General features: G+C 43.6%; 1 protein-coding gene across 1 annotated transcript in view; it reads left to right on the top strand.

Annotated features, from left to right (window-relative positions):
* Positions 1–13362, top strand: part of madd (MAP-kinase activating death domain) — an 88146-nt gene extending 74784 nt beyond the window's left edge. The window contains exons 30-33 of the mRNA XM_056278410.1: positions 3668–3774; positions 6339–6408; positions 8801–8847; positions 9931–13362. Of these exons, the coding sequence (XP_056134385.1) occupies positions 3668–3774; positions 6339–6408; positions 8801–8847; positions 9931–10044 (338 nt within the window). The 3' untranslated portion in view covers positions 10045–13362. The remainder of the gene's footprint in view (positions 1–3667; positions 3775–6338; positions 6409–8800; positions 8848–9930) is intronic.
* The last annotated feature ends 80 nt before the right edge of the window (positions 13363–13442 follow it).

Genomic DNA, 13442 nt, shown 5'->3' with positions numbered 1-13442 from the left:
ACTGATGAGCCAAAACATTATGACCATCTGTCTAATATGCTGTTGGTCCTTCGTGTGCTGCCAAAACAGCGCCGACCCACCAAGGCATGGACTCTGCAAGAGCCCTGAACGTGTCCTGCACCAAAACATTAGCAACATATCCTTCAAGTCCTGTAAGTTACAAGGTGGAGCTGCTGTGTATTGGACTGGTCTGTCCAGCACATCCAGATGCTCAATCGGATTGAGATCTGGAGAAATTGGAGGCCAGGGCAACACTTTGAACACTTCATCATGTTCCTCAAACTATTCCTGAACAATGTGTGCAGTGTGGCAGGGTGCATTATCCTGCTGAAAGAGGCCACTGCCATCAGGGAATACCATTGCCATCAAGGGGTGTGCCTGATCTGCAACAATGTTTAGATACAGTGCATCCGGAAAGTATTCACACCCATTCACTTTCCCCACATTTTGTTATGTTACAGCCTTATTCCAAAATGGATTAAATTCCTTTTTTTTCTCATCAATCTACACACAATACCCCATAATGACAAAGCGGAAAAGGTTTTGTAGAAATTTTTGCAAATTTATTAAAAATAAACTGAAATATTGCATGTACATAAGTATTCACACCCTTTACTCAGTACTTGGTTGAGGCACCCTTGGCAGCGATTACAGCCTCAAGTCTTCTTGGGTATGAAGCTACAAGCTTGGCACACCTATATTTGGGGTATTTCTCCCATTCTTCTCTGCAGATCCTCTCAAGCGCTGTAAGGTTAGATGGAGAGCGTCGCTGCACAGCTATTTTCAGGTCTTTCCAGAGACGTTCAATGGGGTTCAAATCTGGGCTCTGGCTGGGCCACTCAAGGACATTCACAGACTTGTCCCGAAGGCACTCCTTCGTTGTCTTGGCTGTGTGCTTAGGGTCGTTGTCGTGTCGAAAGGTAAACCTTCGCCCCACCCTGAGGTCCTGAGCACTCTGGAGCAGGTTTTCATCAAGGATCTCTCTGTACTTTGCTCCATTCATCTTTCCCTCGATCCTGACTAGTCTCCCAGCTCCTGCTGCTGAAAAACATCCCCACAGCATGATGCTGCCACCACCATGCTTCACTGTAGGGATGGTATTAGCAAGGTGATGAGAGGTGCCTGGTTTCCTCCAGACGTGACGTTTGGCATTCAGGCCAAAGAGTTCAATCTTGGTTTCATCAGACCAGAGAATCTTTTTTCTCATGGTCCGAGAGTCCTTTAGGTGCTTTCTGGCAAACTCCAAGCGGGCTGTCATGTGCCTTTTACTGAGCAGAGGCTTCCGTCTGGCCACTCTACCATAAAGGCCTGATTGGTGGAGTGCTGCAGAGATGGTTGTCCTTCTGGAAAGTTCTCCCATCTCCACAGAGGAACGCTGGAGCTCTGTCAGAGTGACCATCGGGTTCTTGGTCACCTCCCTGACCAAGGCCCTTCTCCCCTGATTGCTCAGTTTGGCTGGGCGGCCAGCTCTAGGAAGAGTCCTGGTGGATCCAAACTTCTTCCATTTACGAATGATGGAGACCACTGCTCTTCGGGACCTTCAAAGCTGTAGAAATTTTTTTGTACCCTTCCCCAGGTCTGTGCCTCGATACAATCCTGTCTCGGAGGTCCACAGACAATTCCTTTGACTTCAAGGCTTGGTTTCTGCTCTGACATACACTGTCAACAGTGAGACCTTATATCGACAGGTGTGTGCCTTTCCAAATCATGTCCGATCAATTGAAGTTACTACAGGTGGACTCCAATCAAGATGTAGAAACATCTCAAGGATGATTAGTGGAAACAGGATGAACCTGAGCTCAATTCTGAGTGTCATAGCGAAGGGTGTGAATACTTATTTACATGCAATATTTCAGTTTTTTATTTTTAATAAATTTGCAAAAATTTCTACAAAACCTTTTTCACTTTGTCATTATGGGGTATTGTGTGTAGATTGATGAGGAGATAAAAAAAGGAATTTAATCAATTTTGTAATAAGGCTGTAACATAACAAAATGTGGGGAAAGTGAATGGGTGTGAATACTTTCCGGATGCACTGTAGGTGGCACATGTCAAATTGACATCCACATGAATGGCCGGACCCAGGGTTTCCCAGCAGGACATTGCCCAGACCATCACACTCCCTCCACTGGTTTGTTGTCTTCCCACAATGCATCCTGGTGTTATCACTTCCCCAGATAAATGGTGCACACATACACGGCTATCCATGTGATACATATATATCGCCATCCATCGTCTTAACCGCTTATCCTGCTCTCAGGGTTGCGGGGATGCTGGAGCCTATTCCAGCAGTCATTGGTCATTGGCGGGCGGGGGGATTCATCGGACAAGGCGGCCTTCTTCCACTGCTCCAAGGTCCAGTTCTGATACTTGCATGCCAGTTGTAGGTGTTTTCAACAGTGGATGGGTCTTTTTTTTGTTTTACTACTTTATTAGTCCCCGTGGGGGGAAACTCTTTCTCTGCATTTAACCCATCGTAGCTGTGTAGCTAAGAGAAGTGGGCAGCCACCGTGCAACGCCCGGGGACCAACTCCAGTTCGTCTTGCCATACCTTGGTCAGGGGCACAGACCCTAACATGCATGTCTTTTTGATGGTGGGGGAAACTGGAGCACCCGGAGAAAACCCACCACAAACACGGGGAGAACATGCAAACTTCACAGAGGACAACCTGGGATGACCCCCAAGGGTGGAAAACCCCGGAGTTCAAACCCAGGACCTTCATCATAGGCACTCTGACTGGTCACAGCTACGCAGCCCCATACAGAGCAGGGTGCAATGCACTGTTTGTTGTGGCTCATTCCATAATTGAAATTTTCTGTGACTTGTGCCACGGTAGGCCTTGTGTCAATTCGGACCACAGGGGATAGCCTTCGTTGCCCTAGTGCATTAATGAGCCTTGAGCACCCAACACCCTGTCGTCGGTTTGTACCTCCTCGGACCACTGTCGGTAGGTACTCACCACTGGTAACCGGGAGCACTCCACAAGCCTTGCCGTTTCAGAGATGCTCTGACCCAGTCATCTGGTCCTGACAATTTGGCCCTTGTCAGTCACTCAGGTATTTTCTCCTGCATCCAACACATTGACTATGAGAACTGATTGTTTGCTTACCATCTAATCTCCCCAGACCATGATGTGTGCCCTTGTTTGGAGATTATCAATGTTATTTGGTTCACCTGAAAATGGTATTTGGCTCATCAGTGTATGGCTTCTTGTCTATGAAAGACATCAGTCCTGGATGAAGTCACAATACTTGCTCAAATAGAATATGAGCATTTCCTTTAATAAATCTGCCAACATTTGATCCCTGTAGGTTGAACATGCCATGATATGTTCAGCATGCTTAAAAAGTACTTGGACATGCTTGTATTTGGATATGTGCTTAAGTACCCACATACTTAATTCCACAGACACACTGGGGGGTGATGTTGCTCTTCAAGCATTGAGCTTACTTTGATATGAGTACTTGGAAATTGTTAATTCAATTATTAAGGGATGTGATTAGTCTCAAAATTAAGACGAATACACGTTTTTTTAAATTTTCATTTTGGTAACAATAGTTTTATCTCCATTACCATTGGAGATGTACAGCAAAGGTTCTGGCAAGGGACCTTGTGTTTTGTTTTGTATTTTTACTGGTAACTAACCTCTGTGTGTCCTGCCTGTAGGTCCAGAGCTGGGGGGAGAGTTCCCTGTCCAGGATATGAAAACTGGCGAGGGTGGACTCCTGCAAGTCACACTGGAGGGCATCAACCTCAAATTTATGCACAGCCAGGTAGGAGGCTAGTACCAGAGCAGAGAGGGGCATACATCTCACACAGTGGCATGCAGAAAAACCCTCTCACTTACTTCCTTTGTATGCCAAAAGATTTCATTCCTTTACCAACCCCCCGCCACCCACATCCCCCCTGTCTCCCCCATTTGTCTCTGTATCATTTCCTTGCACCTTGTGGCCCTCTTCCTCTAATGTCCTAAAGAAAACGTCTATCGTTGGACAAAAATGAAGAGCAGATGTGACTGATCAAATTAGCTTATAATTCTAGTTTTCCCCCTTCTCTTTGTTTTGTTGGGGAACTTGGAGGAAGACTTCCTGTTTGAGCTTTTGCTGTTTTGATTTGCGTTTTGATTTGTTTCATTAACATGAGAATGACAGAAGAGAGTAATAGTGACAGAGCTAACTACATCCATCATGAATTTATGTTCAGTTTTGTGGCACCCAAATCAAATCTTCATGTATGTGGGAGGAAAGGAAGTATAATCTGTGTGTCTTTGTGTGTGTGTGTGTGTGTGTGTGTTTGGCATTAGTGGTTAAAAAAAAAAGATGACCTCAAACAAAGACTTTTCATTAATAATTGGCCATGCAATAGCAACTTTCACAAGTGTGGACCCACAAACATCATGCATTTTACTGAACATCTTTCACAGTTAGTGACATTTGGATCAATTTTCTTTTCCTGACTTTTTGTCCCTTGTTCTGGAGTCAATATCTCTTAAGGTACTCAATATTCTTTAGTTTCTCTGAGACTGTGGATAATTCACTGAAAAGTGCATAATGTGACTATGTAAAAAGGTCACCGACGTGGACAGGAGACTATAAAAAGTTTTCCCCCATATCAGATGCAGTCAACCCTACAAGGTTGCTGAACACTATCACTATTGGTAACATAGATGTTCCAGTAATGTCAGCTTACAAAGTTATGTTTCAGCCACTGCTGTAGCATCTAAAAGGACTCAAAAACTACATTACTTATCAAGCAACCTCCTAGAAACTGATCTTTTACTTACAAAAGTCAATTCAATTTAGATTTTGCTACAGACAGTCATTTTTATGACTATTTCCTGCTTTTTCTCCACTGCTTCTGCTTTGGCTGCCTTCGGCCATCTTCGGCTCGATTTGAAATGTCGATGCTTTCACATTGCAAGGGGTAGAGTGTCTCAAATGGAACTGTTGCTTGATTGCCACCGAAGCTAAAGTCACTTAAACCAAGCTCCAGGACCTTGGAAAGAATCATTGCAAGACACCGAATTCCTGAAAATGATTTATATTAAAAATGGCCCTTCAATTCTGTGATTATAGAGAGCACAGGTATTTGCAGATTGACTAATGTAATTTTTATCAGCTTCATGGATAATTGGAACTGAAGATGCAATAACAATTCCATCAACCTTTCAACAGGAGTTTTATCAAGTGCCAGACACTAATATATGTAGATATATTTAAAGTTCTGGGTAATATATCAGCGAGCCTAGATGATGTCAGTGGTGACATCTTACTTTGTACTGGAAACCGCTGCACGTCAGTGACTGCCCTCGTGTATCTATTCTGTAGCACTGTGTGAGCAAGTAGTAGTGTTGGTGCCAGCCCTTGTTGCTGGAGGAGGAGGCATGGAGGGCACTCGGGTGGGAGGTGGGTAAGTGGAGGGGGGGGCTACTGAGATATACTAGGTTCAGGAAAACAAAGGTGAATCCAGCCCTGGAATCCCTTTGTCAAACTTCTAGGCCTCTTAGGTTTGTTTTGTTTTTTATTGTTTTTAGTGTTTAGTTTGGGGTTGACTCTTGTGACGTGTTTTCATGGGCACTGCTAACTCTTAAATAGATTTTCGTCCCAATCCACAAGTGAATCCTGTGGATAGCGCCCTCTGGGGATGTCGCAGAGTGTTTGTGCTCTTGTGTCCGATAATAATCCAAACCGTTTCTCTCCCATGCTCTCTCCCCCTGCAAGGAGCGGAAGGTACACAACCTCTGCTGTGTTTGCTTACTAGCGGTTACCTTTTATTGGGTTCATTTTTTTTAATTTATTTCATTTCTATCACCTTTTGTTCTGCTGTTTTAGCTGTATGGCAAATCTAATTTTGTCTTTGTCTGTGTTTTTATATGGAAATTCCATGTATGCATTTAATGGGCCATAATAATTATTGTATGGAATAAAAAGGAAAAGTACCTATACCTTCGCTGTTGACATCGAAACGTAGATATCTTTCTAAAAATGTTATTCTAGTGAGTCATCAGTAATACTTGAAGGAATGCTTTTGAATTATTTCTGATGAACCGCTCATCGTATTCTTTGAGCAGGCTTCACGGTGCATTTCCATTAATTTAACCCCCGCCCATGTATGCATTTGATCATGGAAACTTCCCATAGTGTGCATTTTATTAATTTATTTTTCCTTTTTGTTTGCCGTTAAAAGCTTGCATTCCATGTGCGATTGTTTTAGTTTTCCTTTCATACTGATTAATAAAACATTTAACATGGTTAATTTCAATATGAATGTCAAATTGCAGCAAGTGTTGTTGAGTCATTAATGCTTTCTTTTGTTTTGTTTTTTTGCTTGTTTTTAGGTTTTCATAGAGCTGAGTCACATTAAAAAGTGCAATACAGTGAAGGGAGTCTTTGTCCTGGAGGAATTTGGTAATTACCCCATCTGTTGATTCTAGGCCTGTACTCGGCACGGCAGTAACCACGCTTCATGGCAAATGTATTGAAAGGAGCTACTGAGGGTTCAGTGAATCGGGCTGCTGCAGCGCCACATACATACACAAGGAAGAACCAGACACAACTAACTGTACAGCTATCCCGCACTTGGTAATTGATTTTAAAGAGGATAAAGGGGCGTCTGGGTGGCGTAGCGGTCCTATTCCGTTGCCTACCAACACGGGGCTCGACGGTTCGAATCCCCATGTTACCTCCAGCTTAGTCGGGTGTCCCTATAGACACAATTGGCCGTGTCTACGATTGGGAAGCCGGATGGGGGTATGTGTCCTGGTCGCTGCACTAGCGCCTCCTCTGGTCGGTTGAGGTGCCTGTTCAGGGGGGAGGGGGAACAGGGGGCAATAGCATGATCCTCCCACGCGCTACGTCTCCCTGGCGAAACTCCTCACTGTCAGGTGAAAAGAAGCGGCTGGCGACTCCGCATGTATCGGAGGAGGCATGTGGTTGTCTACAGCCCTCCCCGGATCAGCAGAGGGGGTGGAGCAGCGAGTGGGACAGCTTGGAAGAGTGGGGTAATTGGCCAGATACAATTGGGAAGAAAGGGGAGGGGGATAAAAAAATTTTTTTAAAAAGAGGATAAAAACACCATTGAATTGTAAAGCATATTGACAGTTTTCACTCCGAGTAGTTCTCCTGACTCTTTTCGCCTTTTGTGGTGGAAAAAAACCCAAAATGGTTGAGGGAAATGATGTGTCGTCACAGTCAGAAACACCGTTGTAAGGACAGTTAGCAGTCAGTTGTCTGTCTGTGTGAGTAGAGCAACAGAGAACCTGTGATTAGCAGAGCCATAAAGCGAGGCTTCACTCACATCTACAGCTCTTAATTTTAAATGAAACTAGAGATTCTTCAGTTTCCGGTGTTACTGAATGTCGCTGACAGAGAAAGGTAGACAGTATGAGCAGGTTAACCGATAAAGCTTGTTGTGTTGCTAAACTTTATGATCATCTGGTTTTGTGGCTCAAGTGTTGGTGAATCTAATAGACGAGATACCCCAAGGACTAAATTAGTTCTGAATTTAGTGCTAAGTTAGAGCTCCTCATGGGTTACTGCCATTTACTGAACCAAGGACAGTTCACCAGTTATGTTGACAAGGAAGAAATGGCAGCTAACGGCGGATCAGATGATTTATTCTGGTTGAGGTTTGTCAGACAGCGCCCGAGAGACTAGCCGGGCTGGGTTACTGCCGTGTCCATGTGCTGCTTTTGTAATGTTGCCCTCATCTTTGCCACTATGAAAACCTTCATTCTCCAGCAGGTAAAGTGTTGTCACCTTTCTCCTTTCTTATTCAACGTGCTCAATGTTAAGCGTTTTCCTCAGTTAGTCCTTCCATTTGCCTTTCCTTCCCGTAACATGTGGCCTGGGTCCCCTTTGTGCTTCCCTCGTAAGCCTCTCCTTATTTGAAGCTCGCCCCAGACATCTCTCATGTGTTCCTCATGCTTTTAGACAGCCTGCCTTTTTGCATCCCATCACGTGGACTTACCGGTGGGACTGTTTGGGGGAGTACAAAGGTTTTCAACCTTTTCTAACCCCCATTGTCATGTATCCAGATCGCTGGCCTTCATCCATGTCATGGGTTCACGGTTACTAATGAAAAGTCACTCTGTCCTCTTGACTGTGGCATGGGCCATAGCCAAAGGATTTGGGCCTCTTTTAGCTTCCTCACTGTGACGTCCTAATGTTTTCAGTTTATTGGGGGTGGGTGGGATTGTCCTTGTCTTCATTATTCTTAATTTTTTTTCTTTTTTTTTTTTATCGCCACCTGTTTCTTTAGTCGTCCATATTTGTAATTAGATGGTATATGCAATCTCTTCTCAAGCATTTTAAAGCCATCTGTTATTTATTTTCTCCTTTCTGTGGGCCATGAATGTCCTTTCCAGTCACCTGCCGTTCAGATTGGGAACAAAAGGCACCAAAGTCACGCGGGTTCAATTCTGTACAACAATTTGATGGCTTTTGCATATTATCGGAAAGCTCGTGTTTATTTGTTTTTAGCATAGCTATCACATGAGGATTAGTTTTCGTCTAACTCCTAAATCAAATCCTAAATCTCCTAAATCCCAAAATAATCAAGGTGTACCCCTTTTGCACACTCCCAAACCCACCCTAAATAATCTAAATTTTAAGTGGGATTCTCAACCTTGTTGGACTGTCTTGGCCCACAGCTCATTTTGCTCTTTTGTGTTGTCATCTGAAATTCGATTTTAAAACACCCCTCTCCCATGCAACCCCTCCCCCCTTTGCTCTCACACACTAACTCATTGAGGTTCCTACTCCCTTTGAATTGTTTGTTTTGTCTCTTGCACCGGCATAGTTCCTGAAACTAAAGAAGTGGTGATCCACAAGTACAAGACACCCATGGTAAGTTAACTCTTCCTCCATCGCAGTTAATGCTATGCCAGAGCATGCAGTTGCCACCAGGTTTGGCCACACGAAAAAGTGCGTCAGAAATGTTGTCATTATTTCCCCTTGAATGCATGGAAGATACCACCTTGGAGGTACGCTCAGACTCATTTACCATGTGGAATTCTGTACAAGATCTTGAGGTCAAAAATGTCAGTCGGTCTTACGGAAAGCAAGCGATGAACTGAGATGAAAATGTAACCGTTAAACTTCCAAATCACACCTCTTAATGGGCAGATCTGCTATCAGTTGACGGTGATATGTTTAGCACTGACTTTGGATAACTTCACAACTAAGCATTAAAATGCTCAAAAATATCCTCTCAAGGTTAACATTGGTATTACAGAACAAGCCCAGTATAAACTATGGCTGACTTCATCCATTTTATCTTGAGCTGAATCCAGGATCATTTTGATCCTCTCTGGATCTGCAGCTGCCATTTTATACTACCGCTCATTTTTGCAGCAAAAATACTGATTATAATAACCATAACCAGCGGTGGGGTAGAGCTGCGAGGCCGACTCCATGCCGCAAGTGCATCATGTTTTTGCAACGTTGTTCATTGACATACCAGTGTGTGTGACCTTATAATTTTAAAAGGGATGTGGCATGTGACAGCTTTATGCAGGTGTGTCCCTAATTCACCAAAGTCCCCTTGTGAATTATTGGTCTCGACGAATGACTGAAAGTCCAAGTGCGCACTTGCAAAATCAAATGACTTGCCTTCCCCTGTAACACTAATGCCATCCGGGGAAGGCTTAAGTCATGAAGTAGGTGAACCACTCTATTTGAAATTGGCTCATACATGAAAAGCTGAGATGAGGAGGTAAGATGTATTCATTTAGACTGACAGGAGAAATCCTCTTCAGCTACGTAGGTGTGTTTATATATATATATATATATATATATATATATATATATATATATATATATATATATATATATAAAACTTTTAACAGCCTTAACATTACAGATGTAAAGCTAGGCCAAGACTTGACACCTCCTAATCCACTTTTCTACTTTTTTTTAACACCTCTACAGGCACATCAGATCTGTTACTCAGTCCTCTGCCTTTTTTCCTACGTGGCTGCCGTGAAAGGGAAGGAGTCGGGAGACAAGCCGAAGCTTCTGTCGCCGAGACCCCTTCCCAGCTAGTCTACGCCCCGTGCCCTCTCTCCCCTGCCCTCTATGTGCCTCTCTATTTGCAATGGTATCTTAAGTTGTATGACCTCTTAGACTTTAGACAATCCCCTACTTAGTTCAAAGCACACACCTCTTACCCCTTTACCCTATCTGTAAGGCCTAAGAAAATACCCTCACTAGACACCCCCCCATACATGTTGTTTTACCCCAGTCAATGGCATCATGTATATATTTTTGAGCCCCTTACACTGTCATTAAGTCCATATGGACTTCATGACAGTTGTATGGTTGCCTGCTGTGTAAATGGGGGAGAAAAGTGCCCCCCCTCCCTCCTCTCCATTGTAACTGTACAGTCCTCTGTCATTTCCGCTGCCAATATCCAAACTGTTGATAATGGGTAGGTGATGCGAGGGGTGGGTCATGAGGCACGGTGTGCATGCAGGTCCCATGCATAGCCTTGAGATGAATTAGAGAAGCCCCCCCACCCACCACAGCCCCTTTACATACACACATACCTCACCTTCCCCTCGCATGTCCTACTCCATGTGACTATGTGTGTGAGATTCTCTGTGCTATGTGGTACTGTAAAATTCCAGTCTGTTCCAAGTCTAAGCTGGTGAAACATATAGAGGGCCTCTTGTAGTGCAGGATGTCACCTCGTGCAAAATGCTACTGTATACTGCATCAGAGCACCGCATGTAAACGCTTCTCTACGGTTGCATTGTTTGAACCCTCTGATAACTGAGTGGTCTAAAATGTGTGTTCTCTTGCCCTAGCTTGACCTATAAGGCTAAATTACTGTTCAAGTTCTACTGTAAAATTACCTGTCTGTGGTCTGCTGTAATAAATTGCATGTTATGTTGATGCCAAATGAATATTATATATATATTTATATATAATATTTATTTATAATATATAAAATATGTTGTACATTTCTCATAAGAAAATGTTAAAAACTGTGGTTTATTCACTAGATGTGCAATACTAAGTAGTTAGCCATTGCCAGAGCCAGGTTACAAGTTAGTTTGTTTTGGGGTTTTATTTTTGTTTGTTTAGTTTAATAAACACAAGTTTTATTGAATTTCAATTATTTTAACCACAATGTCTAAATACATGCAAGAGAGGGGAAGAGGGAGAACACACATCTTGCTTTTCTTTGTCTACTTTCTTAAAATACTGAGAAAATGGCAATGTGTGCTGGACTCCCTTCACCTCAATCTTCAACTCCACTTTAAGCCATGCCCAGCTCCTGAATCTAGCTGTGCTATATGTATAGCATCTTTCTCCTTCTTCAGTCCTCTCTCATTCTGTAGTAACAAACCACGGTAACACAGATCACAGCACAGCACCATACAGCCATGGAGACGAGGAACGCCAGCCAGTGGGCACTGCTGAGGTAGTCTCCGGTGGGAGTGTACAGAGGCAGCGTGGGCATCAGGTCTCTGTTACAAAAGTCTGTGTTGCAGCACTCTATATAGTCCTCCTGGTCTGGGCCCGCGGAGAGTCCTTACAGCCTGAGGTGAGGATGGCCTCTCCATGCTCATCTTATTCAGTGATGGCAAAAAACTGTCTGTTGGTCTGGCAGGTGCTGGCATTCTCAGGACAATGTCCTGAGCAATAGCAGCTGAGGAAGCAGGCAGCATCCTCTGGGGCCACTGTGGATTCCTCTCTGGGCCAGCGGGCCTCAGATCTCACCCCAGTCCTCCGAAGCACGTGGTCTGGGTTCTGTCCTGCGGCTTCAGTGCTGCCGGCAAACAGTAGCCCTGTTCCCACCGGGGCCAAACAAAGAGGTAGACTTAATATCATGGCTCAGGACAGACACTGGTAGATAAATACTGATCTGGTTAGTGCTGGCTCAGGTTTTTGGCTGCGCTGGGAATGGGAGACGAGTGGGCAGGTCAGACAGCCCTGGTGCTGGGCTGAAAGGAGATCAGCCGTGAAGATGGAGACACTTCAGGTTCTCAGGCAGAAGAGGAGAATGGGAGCATAGAAAGATCAACGTCAGAACCTTCTCCTTGTCACTGGCTCCACAACCCTCTTTCTACCATTGATGTGCTTCTACTTTTGAAAAAATATTTCCACTGAGTATTAACATCCAGATCTTCTGGAAGATCGTAGTCCTGAGGCTGAGTTGGTTTGTTTTGGTTGGTTTGTTACAAGTTATAATTTGACTGGCTTTCACAGCGTGAAGAATGTCAGAAAGGACTTCATTTTTCTACAGTGTCTATTGACTGAAGTGAATAAGATGACTTAAGTGTGACATGGTTGTGTTTGGAGTTTTTTTTGTCTTGCAAAAGTGCGAGCCCCTCCCCCGCTGTCAAGTCCTGCTGTAGTGGTTTCGTCCATGGGAAGATGCATTGAGTCTTAATGTTTATTGCGTACTGTAATAGAGAACTGTTGAATCTGGTGTCATTGCTGTCCCATTAACTTTCACAGAGTGAGTGTGTACAGATCTGTGCATTCATGTAACTGAACTGGTTGTTTCTCTAGCTCAGCAATATCAATTTAGCTATATCACTGGAAGATGTGTTTTTTTTTCTTTCTAGATCATGGTTACGTGGCTTTTCTTTTTAATCAAAATGTGCAACAGAAAATAATCAGGGTGGCCACAAAATCCGATTATTTTAGACATTCCGCCGAAGAGTAACACCAATACACGGGTGTAAATAGGAAAGACCCAAGTAATTTTTAGCATTGCTAAAATGGTTTGAGAATGGGACTACCGAAGTTATAAGATCATTGTGAAACTGAATTACTAGACTCATTCCCATCATTGTACTCACCTACTGCTGTAAAGAGAGGGAATAAATGAGATGCCAGGTGTAAGTATTTCAGTATTTGAAAAAAAAGTATTTATAGAACATGTACAGCTTTGGCAATACCATAATAAAGATGTCCCAAATGAAACCTTTATTTTGTTCATTGCACTTTTTTTCTTCATCTTTTGTGCTAAATTTGCTTATGCATCTAACATGCACTATGGAAAGAATATAAGTTGGGGACAACAGAATTGAGAGCTCGGATGATCGAACAGTGTGATTAACCTCAACCAGTCAAGCCTAAACCAGCTGTGTGTGAGGCGATGGCAGGGTGCAGAATTCAAATCCTAACAAACGTCGAATGACATGCTTTCTCTACAAACCATTTAAAAGTTATCACAGTAGACTCTACAGAAATGTCATCGCTTGTATTCAGTCACCATACGTTGCTGACGAGGATGACTTGGTTAGTGTAAACGTCATGACTTGTGCCTGCGTGTATGTTTACCTGCACCTGTACTGTGCTCTATGTGTTGCTGCACCTGTGCGTCTCTGTTGACGTGTCCGAGCAGAGGGTGTGGGGAAGTCCTCAGGGAAGTGAATGCAGCCGTAACATGCAGTGATGATCAGAACACCACAGAAGCCTTTAAA

This window comes from Lampris incognitus, chromosome 4 (assembly GCF_029633865.1).
Source record: "Lampris incognitus isolate fLamInc1 chromosome 4, fLamInc1.hap2, whole genome shotgun sequence".
NCBI lineage: Eukaryota > Metazoa > Chordata > Actinopteri > Lampriformes > Lampridae > Lampris > Lampris incognitus.
Note: the sequence above shows the minus strand (reverse complement) of the source record. Positions and strands in the feature narration are given on the sequence as shown.